This window comes from Neovison vison, chromosome 1, assembly GCF_020171115.1.
Source record: "Neovison vison isolate M4711 chromosome 1, ASM_NN_V1, whole genome shotgun sequence".
Lineage (NCBI taxonomy): Eukaryota > Metazoa > Chordata > Mammalia > Carnivora > Mustelidae > Neogale > Neogale vison.
In genome coordinates this window covers 54,611,004-54,624,489 of record NC_058091.1, presented here as the reverse complement: position 1 = coordinate 54,624,489, position 13,486 = coordinate 54,611,004, and the positions used below count along the sequence as shown (strand labels likewise).

Below are 13,486 nucleotides of genomic sequence, written 5' to 3'. Positions count from 1 at the left end.
GACAACATGTCACCAATGTTGTCATTGTTGCTAATAATCTTAGGATTCTAGCGACATATACCAGATTTGAGTAATAGAATTACCTTCTGTCCGAGGCAGCAAGTTTGCAAGGTAAGTTCTACTATGTGCATGAAACCCTGCACCTGTCGTCTGGGTAAATCAAGAGAGACACATACGACACAGAGTTGACCCCGACAGTGAGCCCCTCTAGCAGTGTGGACCCCTTGTGTCTCTCCTGTCTCATCCTCGTCCTGGCCCCATGGCTGGGGAAGGGTGGGGAGCCTTGAATTTTTATAGCTGACAGTAGATAGTCTACACAGAATTTTGCTTCATATATATTTTTATGAAATAGGGGAGATACGTTCCTATGATGAAAAAAGATCTTTGCTATTCAAAGGATAATTAAAAAATATTAAATTAAGGAATTTCCTGCTTTATACAAAATGCTTTTTTTTATTTAGCCACTAAGCAAAATATTTAAGGAAGGCATATCAACTTACAAGGAATAGTCAATGAAGTATAAGAAATGATGTATAAGAAATACATCACCACATAAGAAAAAAAAAAAATCAACTACTAAAAAGCTCCTCAACCCTTTTACCTTCTCTCTGCCTCCCCCTCATAGCTCAATAGCACAGATGGCTTAGTCCTTTTCCCGCATCTTGAGGAAAACACTCCTGGCTTTGGGGATGGCCTCTGCAGGCCAGGGATGTTGCAGGAAGAGACCCAGACATGGAAAAAGCCCTGATTCAAAATTCAGCAGGAAAGAAGCTAATGAAGACGTGTATTTCTGGAGACACAAGATAAAGGAAACTTAAAAATCTCTTAAGTATAGGTTTTCCAGTAATGGATAGCACATGTTCTTTTCTTAGAAATTAGGTTATAGCCATTTTTTTTCTTTTTTTTTCCTTCCTTTTTTTCTTGCTTGGTTATAATGAAGTTTCTGGACAGGCCATCAAAACAAAAACTTGAGGTCTATTTTGGGAACTGCTATATGCCGGGGCGTTCGTTATACTTCTCTGTTGTGCCAGGCTAAGTGCATCACAGGAAGACAGAGTTGTCTTTGCCTAGAATCACCTAAGGCTCTTTGTATATAAATAGACCTGGGAAGAAAAGCGAGCCTGAGCCTAAGTCCGTGGCCTCCTTTCCTCCAGCAAGCAGACAGATCTTTCAAGAGCCGCATAAACAAATCCTGCAGTGCTTTTGAAATGCTTGGTTCTCATAAACCCAGGGGCTGTGTTCACCTTTGGGGTTGAAAACCTGCTCAGTCTTCACAGGTTCTTCTGAGTATTGTTCTTCCATAATTCACCCAACAACTGGCTTCGTACACATGGGACATATTATGAATTTCTTTTATGTAAATGAGGAACAGTATGGTGAGGAGGGCGAGGCATTGGGCCCCCCCAGTGCTGGAAACGTGACTTCCAAGCCCAGGGTGTCCCTGCCTGGCCCTGTGTCGTTAGCCACGTCATCACTCCCAAGCCTCAGTGGTCATCCTGTTCTGTGATGGGGATTGCCAACAAGAGTGTTTTGTTTGTTTGTTTGTTTGTTTTTAAGAGGTAGAATTCCATACAAATTTAAAGTATTTCATTCTGACCTTTGTGTTTCACCTTCTCTGTGGCCCCATGGAGATCTCTACTATGAAGCAAGGCTCAAGAGAAAAGAAAAGAGAGCAGCCTAGAACTTTCCCTGTCTGACATTTGGAGCAGCAATATAGTTTCTATAAAATCAATTTTATATGATTTTAGCCAGAAAGGGTAAAAGCATACTCCTGGTTTTTTTCTCCCCATGACTGTTTCCCATGGCTCCTTCACCTTCTTTTCTTGACCCTGAAGATCTGATTGCTGTTGAGCCCAGTGCTCATCCCACATCTCTTCACTGTGTTCTCTTGGGTCTCAGCTTTAAATATGCACATGACTTCCAAATTCTGATCTCCAGTCCTGAGCGGTGCCCTTGAACTCTAGACTCGCATACCCAACTGTCCCTTTAATGTCTGCACGGGGATGTTCAGGAAGCGCCTTGGACTGAGTGTGTGTAGAGTAGACCTCTTGCTTTCTTCCTCTGCTTTTTCCCTACTCAGCCTTCCATGTCAGGGCCTCTGCCTGTCATGCCGGCACATCACCTAGGTCTCTCTTCACCTGTCACCTCTTCAGAGACACCTTCTCTGTCCAACCCAGCAAGAATTCTCCCCACGTCCTGACCTGCACCCCCCACCTCGCTTCTCACCCCCATCTTTTACAATAAGAGCACCTTCAGGATCTTACCTGTCTTATTTACCTCTACATTCTCAATACCTCAAAGGATGCCAGACTCATAATGGGAGTTGGATGAATGTTTATTGAAGGAAAGAAAATGAATGAATGAGAAGAAAGGAATGAAACAGCTGAACAAAGAATTTGCTAAAGATGAGGTACGATGGAAGGAACTGGTTAAGTGCTGGGATGCTATCCCTTAAATTGTTTTGTTTTGTTTTAATCTTATTTATAAATTCTTTATTGAATTTTCTTTGAGTTCAGGGAGTGTTAAAGTTAATTTGGAGATTGAGGAAAAAGTATTTACACTTGGGGTCTAATAGTAGTAGTTATTGATGAAAAGGTACTTCTAAGATTGGGTCCAGAGACTAAATGCAAAACTAAAATTATTTGATGCTTATGTAGATGTTCAAAGTGCAGCAAAATGCTAATGACTGTGTCCTTGTCAGTCCTAGTCATGGAAACCCGGGACCCTGTGCTGAAGTTCCCATCCTTTTTACCCTGTTGATAGTGAGCGTGATGGATAGAGAGGGAGGCTGACAAACCTCCTTCCAGCCCAGCCATTCCCAGGCCTGCGGCTTCTGGCTGTAAGAAGGTGCTCGGAGGAGGCCTCTTTGGAACTGACTCCTGAGCATTAATTTCTTCCACCAGGAGATCAGTAAATGACCCTTTCCACCTGCTGCCATCCAGATTTGGAATCTGGTTACATCATTGACTTCTGCTCCCGCCAGATGAATTTTACAATCAGTCTCAAGGAGAAAGATGGCATTTCACATCACTGCTCTGCCTGCCAGCCTCTGTTTGCAGGGACGGTTCACTGCGTCCAAATTAAACTTTATATGGTGTCATTTCCCCCCTTTGCAAATTGATGAGTTGGGGAGCTGCACACTTGGGAAACACTGGCTTGCTGTTCTTTGGCCAGTATCTAGATTGTGAACTTGTGAAACCTTAAAAATAAAACCCTCATTTGTCACCACAAGATGAATAGAGGAGCTGTAGTGCCATCTGCTGGCCCTCTGGGGAAACGCAAACATTCGCTAGTAGAGGTGCCTCTTCTTCTTCTTCTTCTTTTTTTTTAATTTTTTATTTTTTATAAACATATATTTTTATCCCCAGGGGTACAGGTCTGTGAATCGCCAGGTTTACACACTTCACAGCACTCACCAAAGCACATACCCTCCCCAATGTCCATAACCCCACCCCCCTTCTCCTAACCCCCCTCCCCCCAGCAACCCTCAGTTTGTTTTGTGAGATTAAGAGTCACTTATGGTTTGTCTCCCTCCCAATCCCATCTTGTTTCATTTATTCTTCTCCTCTTCTAATGAAAAGATCCAAGTGCCAATCTGAGGATAAATTTTTAAATATGTGTGATAATTTGAAGAAAGTAGATACCAATTTAAAAAATTATAGGCTAGCATTTTATAGAGGAAAATGCGTTTATATTTTGTGATAACTGTGAAATAGTGAGAGGTTACCTTTGTATGCCGTGTGGGTTCTGGAATATATTTATGGTAGAAGACGTTCTCATTTGTCAGGAAGAATGAAAAATGGGTTGGAAAATAGAGGTTGGCCTTTGAGTTCTTTAAGAATAGGATATAAACAATTTTCTGGACATTTTTTCTGGAGAGGAAGAGTCCAGCATCTGGTGGAAAGACAGCTGGGCTGCCCATGTCTAGGGAGAGCTCCCTGTTGGCCTCTAACCAGCTGATGGAAGCTTGGACCACTCCTGTAACTTCTGGAGATCATGTTCCCTATAGAATTTGGATTGGATTCAATGATGGGTAAAATTCCTTACAACTCAGTAAGGGACTATTACTGTAATCAGCAAAGGACTGAAGGAAAATAACATTTCTTTAGGCTGTTTTCTCCGTGAAAATATTTCTTTTATTTATTTATTTTTACTTATTTTTGTGAGAGAGGGTAGATCAGTGCATGGGAGCGTGTGGGGGATGGTAGAGGAAGCTGCAGACTCCCCACTGAGCAGGGAGCCCAATGCAGGACTGATCCTAGGACCTTGAGATCATGAGCTGAGCCGGAGGCAGACACTTAACTGACTGAGCCACCCAGGCACCCGAAAACATGTCTTTTAGGAAAAGTAAAAGTTCACATACGTATTTGTAATTTATTACATAGTTAAGTAGTTGATCAGGAGCTAGGGATATTTCATGTCTTTGGTCCTTAGCAATTAGGTCAAGAGTTTCCTTGTTCCTTAGAGTGATTTTAAAAATAACTGTGCTGCTTTCTTTGCCGTAAGCAGGTAAGGCAAAAGCAGGGGATGACTGTGCTGGGAGGTGGACAGGTGCACATTACTATGACTTTGAGCTCAAAATGCAACAGAATAAAATTTGAAAAAACAAAATACAGGAACGCAAACCTTAGCGCACATATTCTTCCTTTCTTTCTTTTTCTTTCTTTTTTAAGATGGATTGATTTTGCAGTGACAGAGCATGGAGTGCGGAGGGGCAGAGGGAGAGGAACAAGCAGTCTCCATGCCAAGCAGGGAGCCTAATGCAGGGCTCCATCTCCTGACCCTAAGATCACCACCTGAGTCGAAACCAGGAATCAGTCCCTTAACCGACTATGCCACCCGCACACCCATATTTCTTTAGAAGGATCTTCTGCTTTATCCCCAGTCTGCTAGCCAGCTCTCTGCAGTCTGCTCCCTGCTGCCACTTTGCTGTGCCTGTACTTCTGTATCTCTGTGGCCCTGAGCACTTAATGACCCATGGCTGCTGTTGCTTCCTTTTCCCCGTCCTCCACCCCCAGCCCTGCCCTCCCCTTCCTCCTGCTGTTGCTTCTCCTGTGTGCCTACTTCTTTCTTCTTCGCTCTTGTTTGTCGCATCAGGAGTCCCATTTCTTTGTAATCACCCATGTACCTTACTCATGATAGCATTCAGGACATTTTTGCTGAATGAATTAAGAACGGAAGTGGCTGTTTAAGTAAGTCTATATTTAGTCGTTTTCATTTTTGTGTGGCTTGCAGGGCAGAGGAGATCCTTGGAGCTAAACTTTGGCATAATTCAGTAACAGGGTACGTTTTCCTTACATTTTCTATGTTCACAGCTAGTGGTGATGGGAAAGAATGCCTTCGGGTCTAGCTCTCATCCTCAGCACCCGAGATGCCTCCCCTGTTTCTTTCTGAGCAATTCCCCTCACCCCTCACGGACAGTAGAGGTCTCTTAGATTTGTGCGCAAGTCAGCTACGGTCCTCTTTTCTCAGCCTTAGGCTTGGAAGATGCTTACAGGCCCAGCTGTTGTGCTCACCTGGCCCCCAGCAGCCAGCCGGCATCAGTGGCCCTGTCTTGAAGAGAGGTGTGTTATCCCAGGTGGCTCTACGTGACAGAAAGCCCCCTCCTGCTTTCTCTGGCCACCTCAAATCGTAGAGGTCCTTTCCACACGTAAGGTGGGCCACACACCGCCATTTGCATGCTTTTCTCTTCCTCTGATCGCCTCAGTGTAACCCAGCTCTGGCCTCCCAGCCTCTGTCTCCCCATGCGTTCTCCCATCAGGAATGTGTTTTTGCCACATGCCCTCCCCCCGCATCCTCCCTGGCAGGTGAACGTAGTGAAGATTCAGGTGTGAACCCCCCGAGGATCCTTGTGTTTCTGTCCGGATCCAGGTCCTTCTTCCTGATTCTCCTTATCCGCACATGTACACCGCACTTACTACCCTCGAGGTTCTGGACCGGCCCAGTGAAAGGCTCTGCTCCTCTCTCCTCTGACCTTGAGCAGAGAACCTGTTTGAACTTACTTTGGTTTCTTTCCTTCCTAATTTAAGTTGGTATCTGTCTATGTGTGTTCTAGAGAAACAAGTAATTGGTTTTGGGTTGTGTTCGTGTTTCAAGTTATTTGGATCTGTCTGTATTTGTCACGGGCCGGCAGCCGCAGTAGGGGGCGTGGGGGCCATCTCTGGTGGCCAGACACATGCTGATGGACTTGGACACATTTTTTAAAAACATGGAATTATTTGCCATTGCTTAAAAATGTGGAGCTGCTTTTTTGTTTTTGTTTGTTTGTTTTTTAAAGCAGATTTCCTGGCTTCTCTTGGAACAGAGGAGGATCTAGCAAGGCAGATAGCCTGCCCGCCAACCTCCTCCCTCTGGGTGGGGCGTCTCATTGCCCACCTTTCTCCCGCGGCCGACCGCCCTACTCACCGCTGGCCTGAGCAGCTGGCACTTGTGGTCCTGGGCCTGTATATTTACTACGATCTGCTTTCTCTGTCCCACTTACACAAGGGACTTGACAGTGGCAGTAACTTAACGTGTGGCTAGTAGTTTACAGAAGTGGATCATCGGGTGATCGTCTAGTGAAATCCATTCCCTTCATTTAATAGAGGTCTTACCCTGGAGTGAGACTGCAGTAAATGTTGACAAATGGTTCCTAAGCGTGTTTCTAGAAAGGCAGCAGCTGGCTAGATAAGGCTAGTGGTAAATACTGTATCAGAATCTCCCTGGCTCGTCTAGGTGGTGATGATGCCGGGGCGGCCGAGATGGGAGGGTTTTCGGTCCTCGCACAAAGGTAAGGCTCCCTCGTAATCAGACATGTTTTTCTTTTCTAGGAACACTCTTCCTAAGTCGAACTCAGAAGACAGCTCTGTAGGTCAGTATTCCTTTTCTTGGTTTAACAACTTAAATTATTTTAATACTTTATGGAACACAGAAACTGTGAACACACCAAAAACCACAAAGAATGTTTGCACCCAGGAAGAAACACTGTTAAGATTTTGATACATCTCTTTTGTCTCTTTACCCCTGCCTGTATGTTTCCTGTTAAACATAATTGGTTTCATACGCTGCATATTATTTTATAATTTCTTTCAATTGAATTCCATTCAATTGAATAACATCCTGAGCATTTTCCCACATTGATTAAATATTCTTTATAGTAAAATTTTGAAGTCCATAAATTCCATCATATGGGATGGGCCACAATTTAAATCAACCATCTCTTGTTTGCTGAACATTTAAGTTGTCTCTAATTTTTGCTCTCAGAGAATTGATTCTATCCGAAAAATCCTTGAGCCTATCCCTAATCATGTCCTTAGTATAAATCCTTTGATTTGGAACTTTTGAATCAAAGACTATGCACAATTAAGGTGTTAAATATTTTATATTTCCTTGATTATAAAACCCACTCTTGATTTAGTAACATCTTTTCTGTTGGGTCAGAGGAAGTCTGGCAAGGTTGTTATGATAAGAAGCGTAAGTGCTCGGATCAGGTTTTGATTTGGGTTTGATTAAGGAGTCTTCGAACTCAGTGGTTAGGGCCTTGGTCAAGTCACTTGCTTCCTGAAGTGTCCACTTTCTCTTCCACTAAATGGGAACAATAATACATCCTGTTTATTGCCATATTAAGTGAGACAAGCCATTAAAGAACAGGGTGCCTGGGCATGGTAAGAACTCAGTGCATGTTAGCTGCTATTTATTTTTCAATTTGCACCTTCATTTTGGAAACATTAAAATAGAGGAAGAAGAGAGTATATCCTCCAGGAAAAGAAATACGTCGTGATCCCGAATTGCTTGAGAGGAAAGCGGAATGAGTGATGGCCCTCCTTCTGCTCTCACCTTCCGTGCTAGTATTTGCTGCAGCTGGAAAGCAGCGGGTGCCCTCACACTCCCCTCCGAGGTTCCGGGTACCAAGGAAGTCCCCTCGCAGCGGGCGTGGGCTTCATTCCAGAGCTCCAGGGCCCGTCTGCACTCACATGAGGGCCTCTGGTGTTCCCACACGGTGCCATACAGAGCCCGGGAGCAACCCCAGGTTGCCACGCATCTGTGCTTCATTGGCCAGCACCGCCAGTCTAGACCTTGGAAACCAGCAGCCCATCTCTCCACTGGGCCGTTTCCAGTAGCTGCGTAGCAGCCAGGGACACCAAGTGGTGACAGTGACGAAGCTGTTGCTGTGCATGTGCCCCATCTGCATGAGACCTGCTCTTTCATTTCATCCTTAAACACAGGGCTAGTCTCTTCTTTTACTTGCTCTTTTCCTTTCCTTTTGCTTTTTAAAAGGCATTGTAGGTCAGCGATGATCGGAACCCTAGCAAACACTGGAGATGTCTAGCTATGGCAGTGACATAGTTTTCCCCTGCAAACAAGGGCAGCTGTCCCCAAAACAGTCCAGGGGGTGAGGGTGGGGGAGGGGGAGGAGGGAGCTCCGTTGGGAGCTGTCACAGCAGGATGGCAGTCTGCTTTTCTCGTCATTGTACCCCGATCAGCTGCAGATAGTAGGTCAGCAAGTGGCCTGAAAGCCAGAGAGGCAGGAGCCCCCTCTCCCCACCCTGCCTACCCTGCAGCTGCGTCCCCTGCCTCCCAGCAAACTCGATGCCACAGAGTAACAGCGCAGGTCAACCCCACGGGCTCCCGGAGCCAGCTCTGAGGACTGACGGACAAGCACACGCAGGACATAATCACCCTCCTGTCATCTTCATTAAGTCTGCAACAACAGAAATAAATCAAGGGGAGATCAACAACAGGGACAATGACAAAACAGAGGTCACTTCTTAAAGTGTTCCATTTGTGGTTTCGTTGAAATAATTGTGGCCGAGACCCGAGGGGGAGACTCGACCACAAGACAAGACAGGGCAGAATTAGACACACAAGTTAAACAACATCAAAGTGAATACACGAATGTGTGTTTTGCCTGCCTTTTTGATGTTTCTTTATTTCTTGTCTTAACCCCACTGCTCTATTACTTGCTGCTAGGAAATTTGCATTTCCTTTAAACAGCTTTTTAGGCATTTCCAAGTCTTTCATAAACTGAAAGAGAAAAACTGTCTTTTTGTGAAATCAAAGTATTCTTATAAGCTTTGAATTATAAAGAAGAGGCTACTTTTGTTATTAATGAATTTATTGCTTGTGCCTTTTTTTCCCCCTTTTGTTTTTAAAGGAAAAGGAGATTGGAAGAAGAAAAATAAATATTTCTGGCAGAACTTTCGAAAGAACCAGAAAGGAATAATGAGACAGACTTCAAAAGGTACTGTGCCACAGCTGGCGGACAGTAGGTCCTTTTAGCTCCCAAACGTTGAAAAGCCTGTGCCAACTAATCTAACTGGAGGCGGCTAGTCAGAAACACTCATTGCCTGAGCCCACAAAGATTCCAAGTTTTCTGACAGTCCTCTCTTGACTTTTAAGACTTCATCCCAGTGGGTTTCTCTCTCTTTTTTTTTTTTTTAATCAGAGAAAACAAAATGAGGAGAGTTGGCAGGTCTTCCTTTTCATAGATCTAAGAGCAAAGACCAAATCTTTCGTTTTCTTGGTCACACCAACCTCAGGAAGATCTTTACTCGCCAAGATCTATCCCAAAAGGGTTGAGCAAGTCAGAGCGTTTGTTAGTTTTGGACCCATCCCCCGGCCCTGCCACTTGGGGCCTTTGCAATCTTCTGGACTGGAGATGCTTTTCTGTGGCAGGCCAGTGACGGGGTTGTTGCCCCTGGAAACTCTGTCCCCTGGTCTGACATCATGGGAATTTGCCTGGGCTGCTTTGTGGAGGGAGCCCTGCCCTCCTCTTGGCCGTGTCTTTGTTGTTGTTTATATAGTAAGTAAATATGTCATCCCTTTGAGGCCCAGTTATGTAATTTACGTTCCCCCCCGTATTCAGAGGGAAAGCAGACACAAAGCCGCTTCTCCATCCCAGCCCAGCCGAGCAAGGTTATCGCGAGATGAACGTTCTTAGTGGCTCACCAGTGACTGTTTGCGTTTACAAAATCACAGTGTCCTCCCCCGTTCAGAATGCTGTTCCAGGTACTCAGACACGTGGAAATGAGACACGTGGACAAGGACGGCATGTATGCAGCCACACACCTGGGACCCCAGGCGCATTCACCGGGGTTATTCCGGCTGTCCTGGTTTAAGGCTGATTCTTCAGCATTCCCAGTTTTTCCTTCTGCTACACACCCGAGACCACTTGCGATTCAAAGTAAACCTTGGATCCCGACGAAGTCTTATTTAGAAAGAAAGGAAGGAAAAGGAGAGAGAGAGGACAGGATGCAGGGATCGAGGGAGGAAGCCAGCAGTTTACTGGCTCATGTGGTTTCTTTTCAGAAACCCACCCAGCTCCCTGGCATTCCCTCCACCCTCGAAGGTGACGCACATAATAAAATGAATCAAACCAGCAGGCTTGTCTCCTAACCCAGCACATACTGTTATTCTTCCCGGACAAGTAGATGAGTGGCGAAGAGAACTTGGAACTTTCTGGGCTGATTGATGACAAAATGGAAATGAGATAGGGAAATGCAAGGGAACATAAATTCCAGGGCTGGCCCTGACTGCAGTGGTTTCCTCCGGGTCTGCAGCCAGACTCTATTACTGGCCCTCGACACCAAGGGCACATTAGCCGTGGCCAAGATCCTAGTGACATCGAAGCTGGTGAAGTCTGTATGAGAAAGAGGGGGCAGGGGAAGGATGAGGAGCTAGAAGATGGGTTTATTCCCAGCCAGTGCATTACCACACGCTTCCACTGACCTGTCCTTCCTGACACGCTAACCAAACACACACAAGCTGGCGTGGCTCACGTATGTCACAGGTAACGGCAATCTGTTTGCTTTGCAGGAAAGCACTTTCAAAAGGTCCTATAGGGGGGATTCTCTTCGCCTCAGTAGTTCTGGCTGCCTTCAGTTTTGGTTTTCATTTTGTTTTGTTTTCTTTTTAGAGGAAGTGTTGGGGGAGGGAAAGAGAGAATCCCAAGTAGGCTCCATGCCCCGTGCAGAGCCTGACGTGGGGCTTGGCCTCAGGACCCTGAGATCATGACCTGAGCCAAAATCAAGAGTCGGATACTTAACTGACTGAGTCTTGCAGGCGCTCCTGGCTGCCTTCAGTTTTGAGTGGGAAATTGAGTTCTTCTCACAGTTTGAATACATATTTATGATGAGACTTTCATTTTTTTAAAGATTTTATTTATTTATTTGATAGAGAGGGAACACGAGCAGAGGGAGTGGGAGAGGGAGAAGCAGGTTTCCCACTGAGCAGGGAGTGCCAATGCAGGGCTCGATCCTAGGATGCTGGGATCACGACCTGAGCACAAGGCAGACACTTAATGACTGAGCCACCCCAGGCACCTCTGACAAGACTTTCATATGTATGAATTTATAAAAACCTTCCTTCCAGTGAACAAAATGCTCCCTACCTGTGATTTTCTTTATTTGCACCTATCCTCTTAGGAACAGTGGTCAGACAGCTTTATAGGAATCTAGGATCTCAACAGGCCACAGGTCTCATTCTGCAGCTGACTCTGTGACCTTAATGTTAGGAGAAAAGCGGTCCCTCCCACTGCTCTCAAAAGGATTTTCTTCTTGTTCATATTTGAAATAGAAGGACACAGAGGACCATCAGCCGAAGGAGCCTTGGAATGCTTGTCTGCTCTAGGTGGGTCTTTAAATCAGGTCTCTGCCCCACCTCTTACTCCAGACTTCCTGTCAGCTTTCTTCCAGAACTCTTCCACTAGGCCCTCGATCACAAAGGCTCCCATCATTTTGAAGGATTTGTTTCTATGGTAACATCCCTATGTTCTCAGAGCCTGTTTCTCAGTAAGATGGGCTCGTGGGCTTCCCCAGAAGTAGCCCAATGGCTCCTGTCGCTCAGCAGTAACGTGCAGTGTGGGACAATGCCCCTGAACTTTCTCCTTCTCTAGTCCCGACCAGTGACCTCTCAGGACTCAGCATTCTGTTTTATCTTCCTTTTTTCCCATTCCTGTCTTTTGTCTTCAATCTCTAGGAGAAGATGTGGGCTATGTTGCAAGCGAGATAACCATGAGTGACGAGGAACGGATTCAGCTGATGATGATGGTTAAGGAGAAGATGATCACCATTGAGGAAGCACTCGCAAGGGTAAGGGTGCAGAGACTTGGTTTACATTTGTGAGAACTTGACCCGTTTATGTGGAAAAATGTTTGAGGAGTTTGGGGAGTTGCTGTAGACTGTGTCCCCCTTGCCCCAATCCATGTGTTAAATTCTAATGCTCAGTGCGGCTTTATTTGAAGGTAGGGCCTGTGGAGGTGCCTAGGTTCTAAGCGGGGAGCCCTTGTGAATGGAATGAGCTTACAAAAGAGGCCCCAGAGGGCTCCCACACCAGAAGATGATGGTCTGTGAACCAGGAAGCTGGTCCTCACCCCACACTAAATCTGCCAGCTCCTTGATCTTGGACTTCCCAGCCTCCAGAACTGTGAGGAATTTCTGTTGTTTATAAGCCATCGGTTTATGGTAATTTGTTATAGCAGCTCTAGTGCACTGAAACGGGGGCCTCAAAAGTACAGGAATGTATTACTTAAAGTAGTATTTTGATACTACTTTGGTGGTCATCAAGTGCCTATGTTATCAGATGAAATACCAAATTCTATTCTATTTACTTAATACAAGCATTCCATGTTGTAAATTTTCATTTCTGTATTCAGTGACTGCACACATGAATGAATGGCAAATATTTTTGAGCTTTGGACCACTTTAATGAGGAAAATGATTCTCTGAATGCCATTATGAAATACATAAGCCTTATAAAAAGATTGACAAGAATATAATAAATAAATTATTAATAAAAAACAAAGTGAAACTTAATATAGTACAACTATTATAAACTTCCATTCTATAAGATGCAGGGCTAAATTCTGAATAATTCAAAAGTTAAGCTTTAGGCACACCTTAAAATTTTGCTTACTTTTTCTTCTAAGTATTATATTAGTATTAATATATTTATTTCTAGGTATTAGTTATAGTTTAGTGTGTCATATTTTTTGCTCTGAGCTGAATTAAGCACTGAAAGGAGCCTAGCTAATCCTCAGGTACTGGCATCGCATTTATGATAGCGAGATGGCAGTTAATAAGAGATTACCTACTTGGTGGTTGCCCAATAAACTGACTGATGGAATCTTGGGTTTCCACTTAGAGTAGTTTGTTTGGTATTCTGTAAACAGTCATAAATAAGGCAGGTTTAGAAACAAATGAAAACTTTTAAGTTACTAAGGAATTATTGAATGAGTTATGACTTGACCATGAAGCTGCATCTTAAAGACCTGAAACCTTGAAACCGTGACAGGCACATTCAGTTTAGTTTCCTGTACCTGACTTTAAACCTCAATAGTTTAAAAAACAAAAAGCTTTATGTATTGTTGAGACAGCCTTCGGGGGAATAAAGCACTTGAAGGGAGTGGGAGAGGAACAAGGTTTAGTCAGAGGCCTGAGAGCCAAGGCTACCTCCAGATGCCCACCTGCTGGCTTCTCTTGCTCTGTCCATTTGAAGGAATGGAGGTGAT

General features: G+C 44.6%; 1 protein-coding gene across 3 annotated transcripts in view; it reads left to right on the top strand.

Annotated features, from left to right (window-relative positions):
* SASH1 (SAM and SH3 domain containing 1) overlaps positions 1–13,486 on the top strand; it is a 308,822-nt gene that overhangs the window by 225,220 nt on the left and 70,116 nt on the right. For 2 of the 3 annotated variants that reach the window (XM_044247105.1, XM_044247094.1), the window contains exons 5-9: positions 5,236–5,283; positions 6,810–6,850; positions 9,134–9,220; positions 11,554–11,607; positions 11,956–12,068. In XM_044247105.1, coding sequence (XP_044103040.1) covers positions 5,236–5,283; positions 6,810–6,850; positions 9,134–9,220; positions 11,554–11,607; positions 11,956–12,068 — 343 coding nt within the window. The remainder of the gene's footprint in view (positions 1–5,235; positions 5,284–6,809; positions 6,851–9,133; positions 9,221–11,553; positions 11,608–11,955; positions 12,069–13,486) is intronic. The other variant, XM_044247100.1, reaches the window with a different exon arrangement.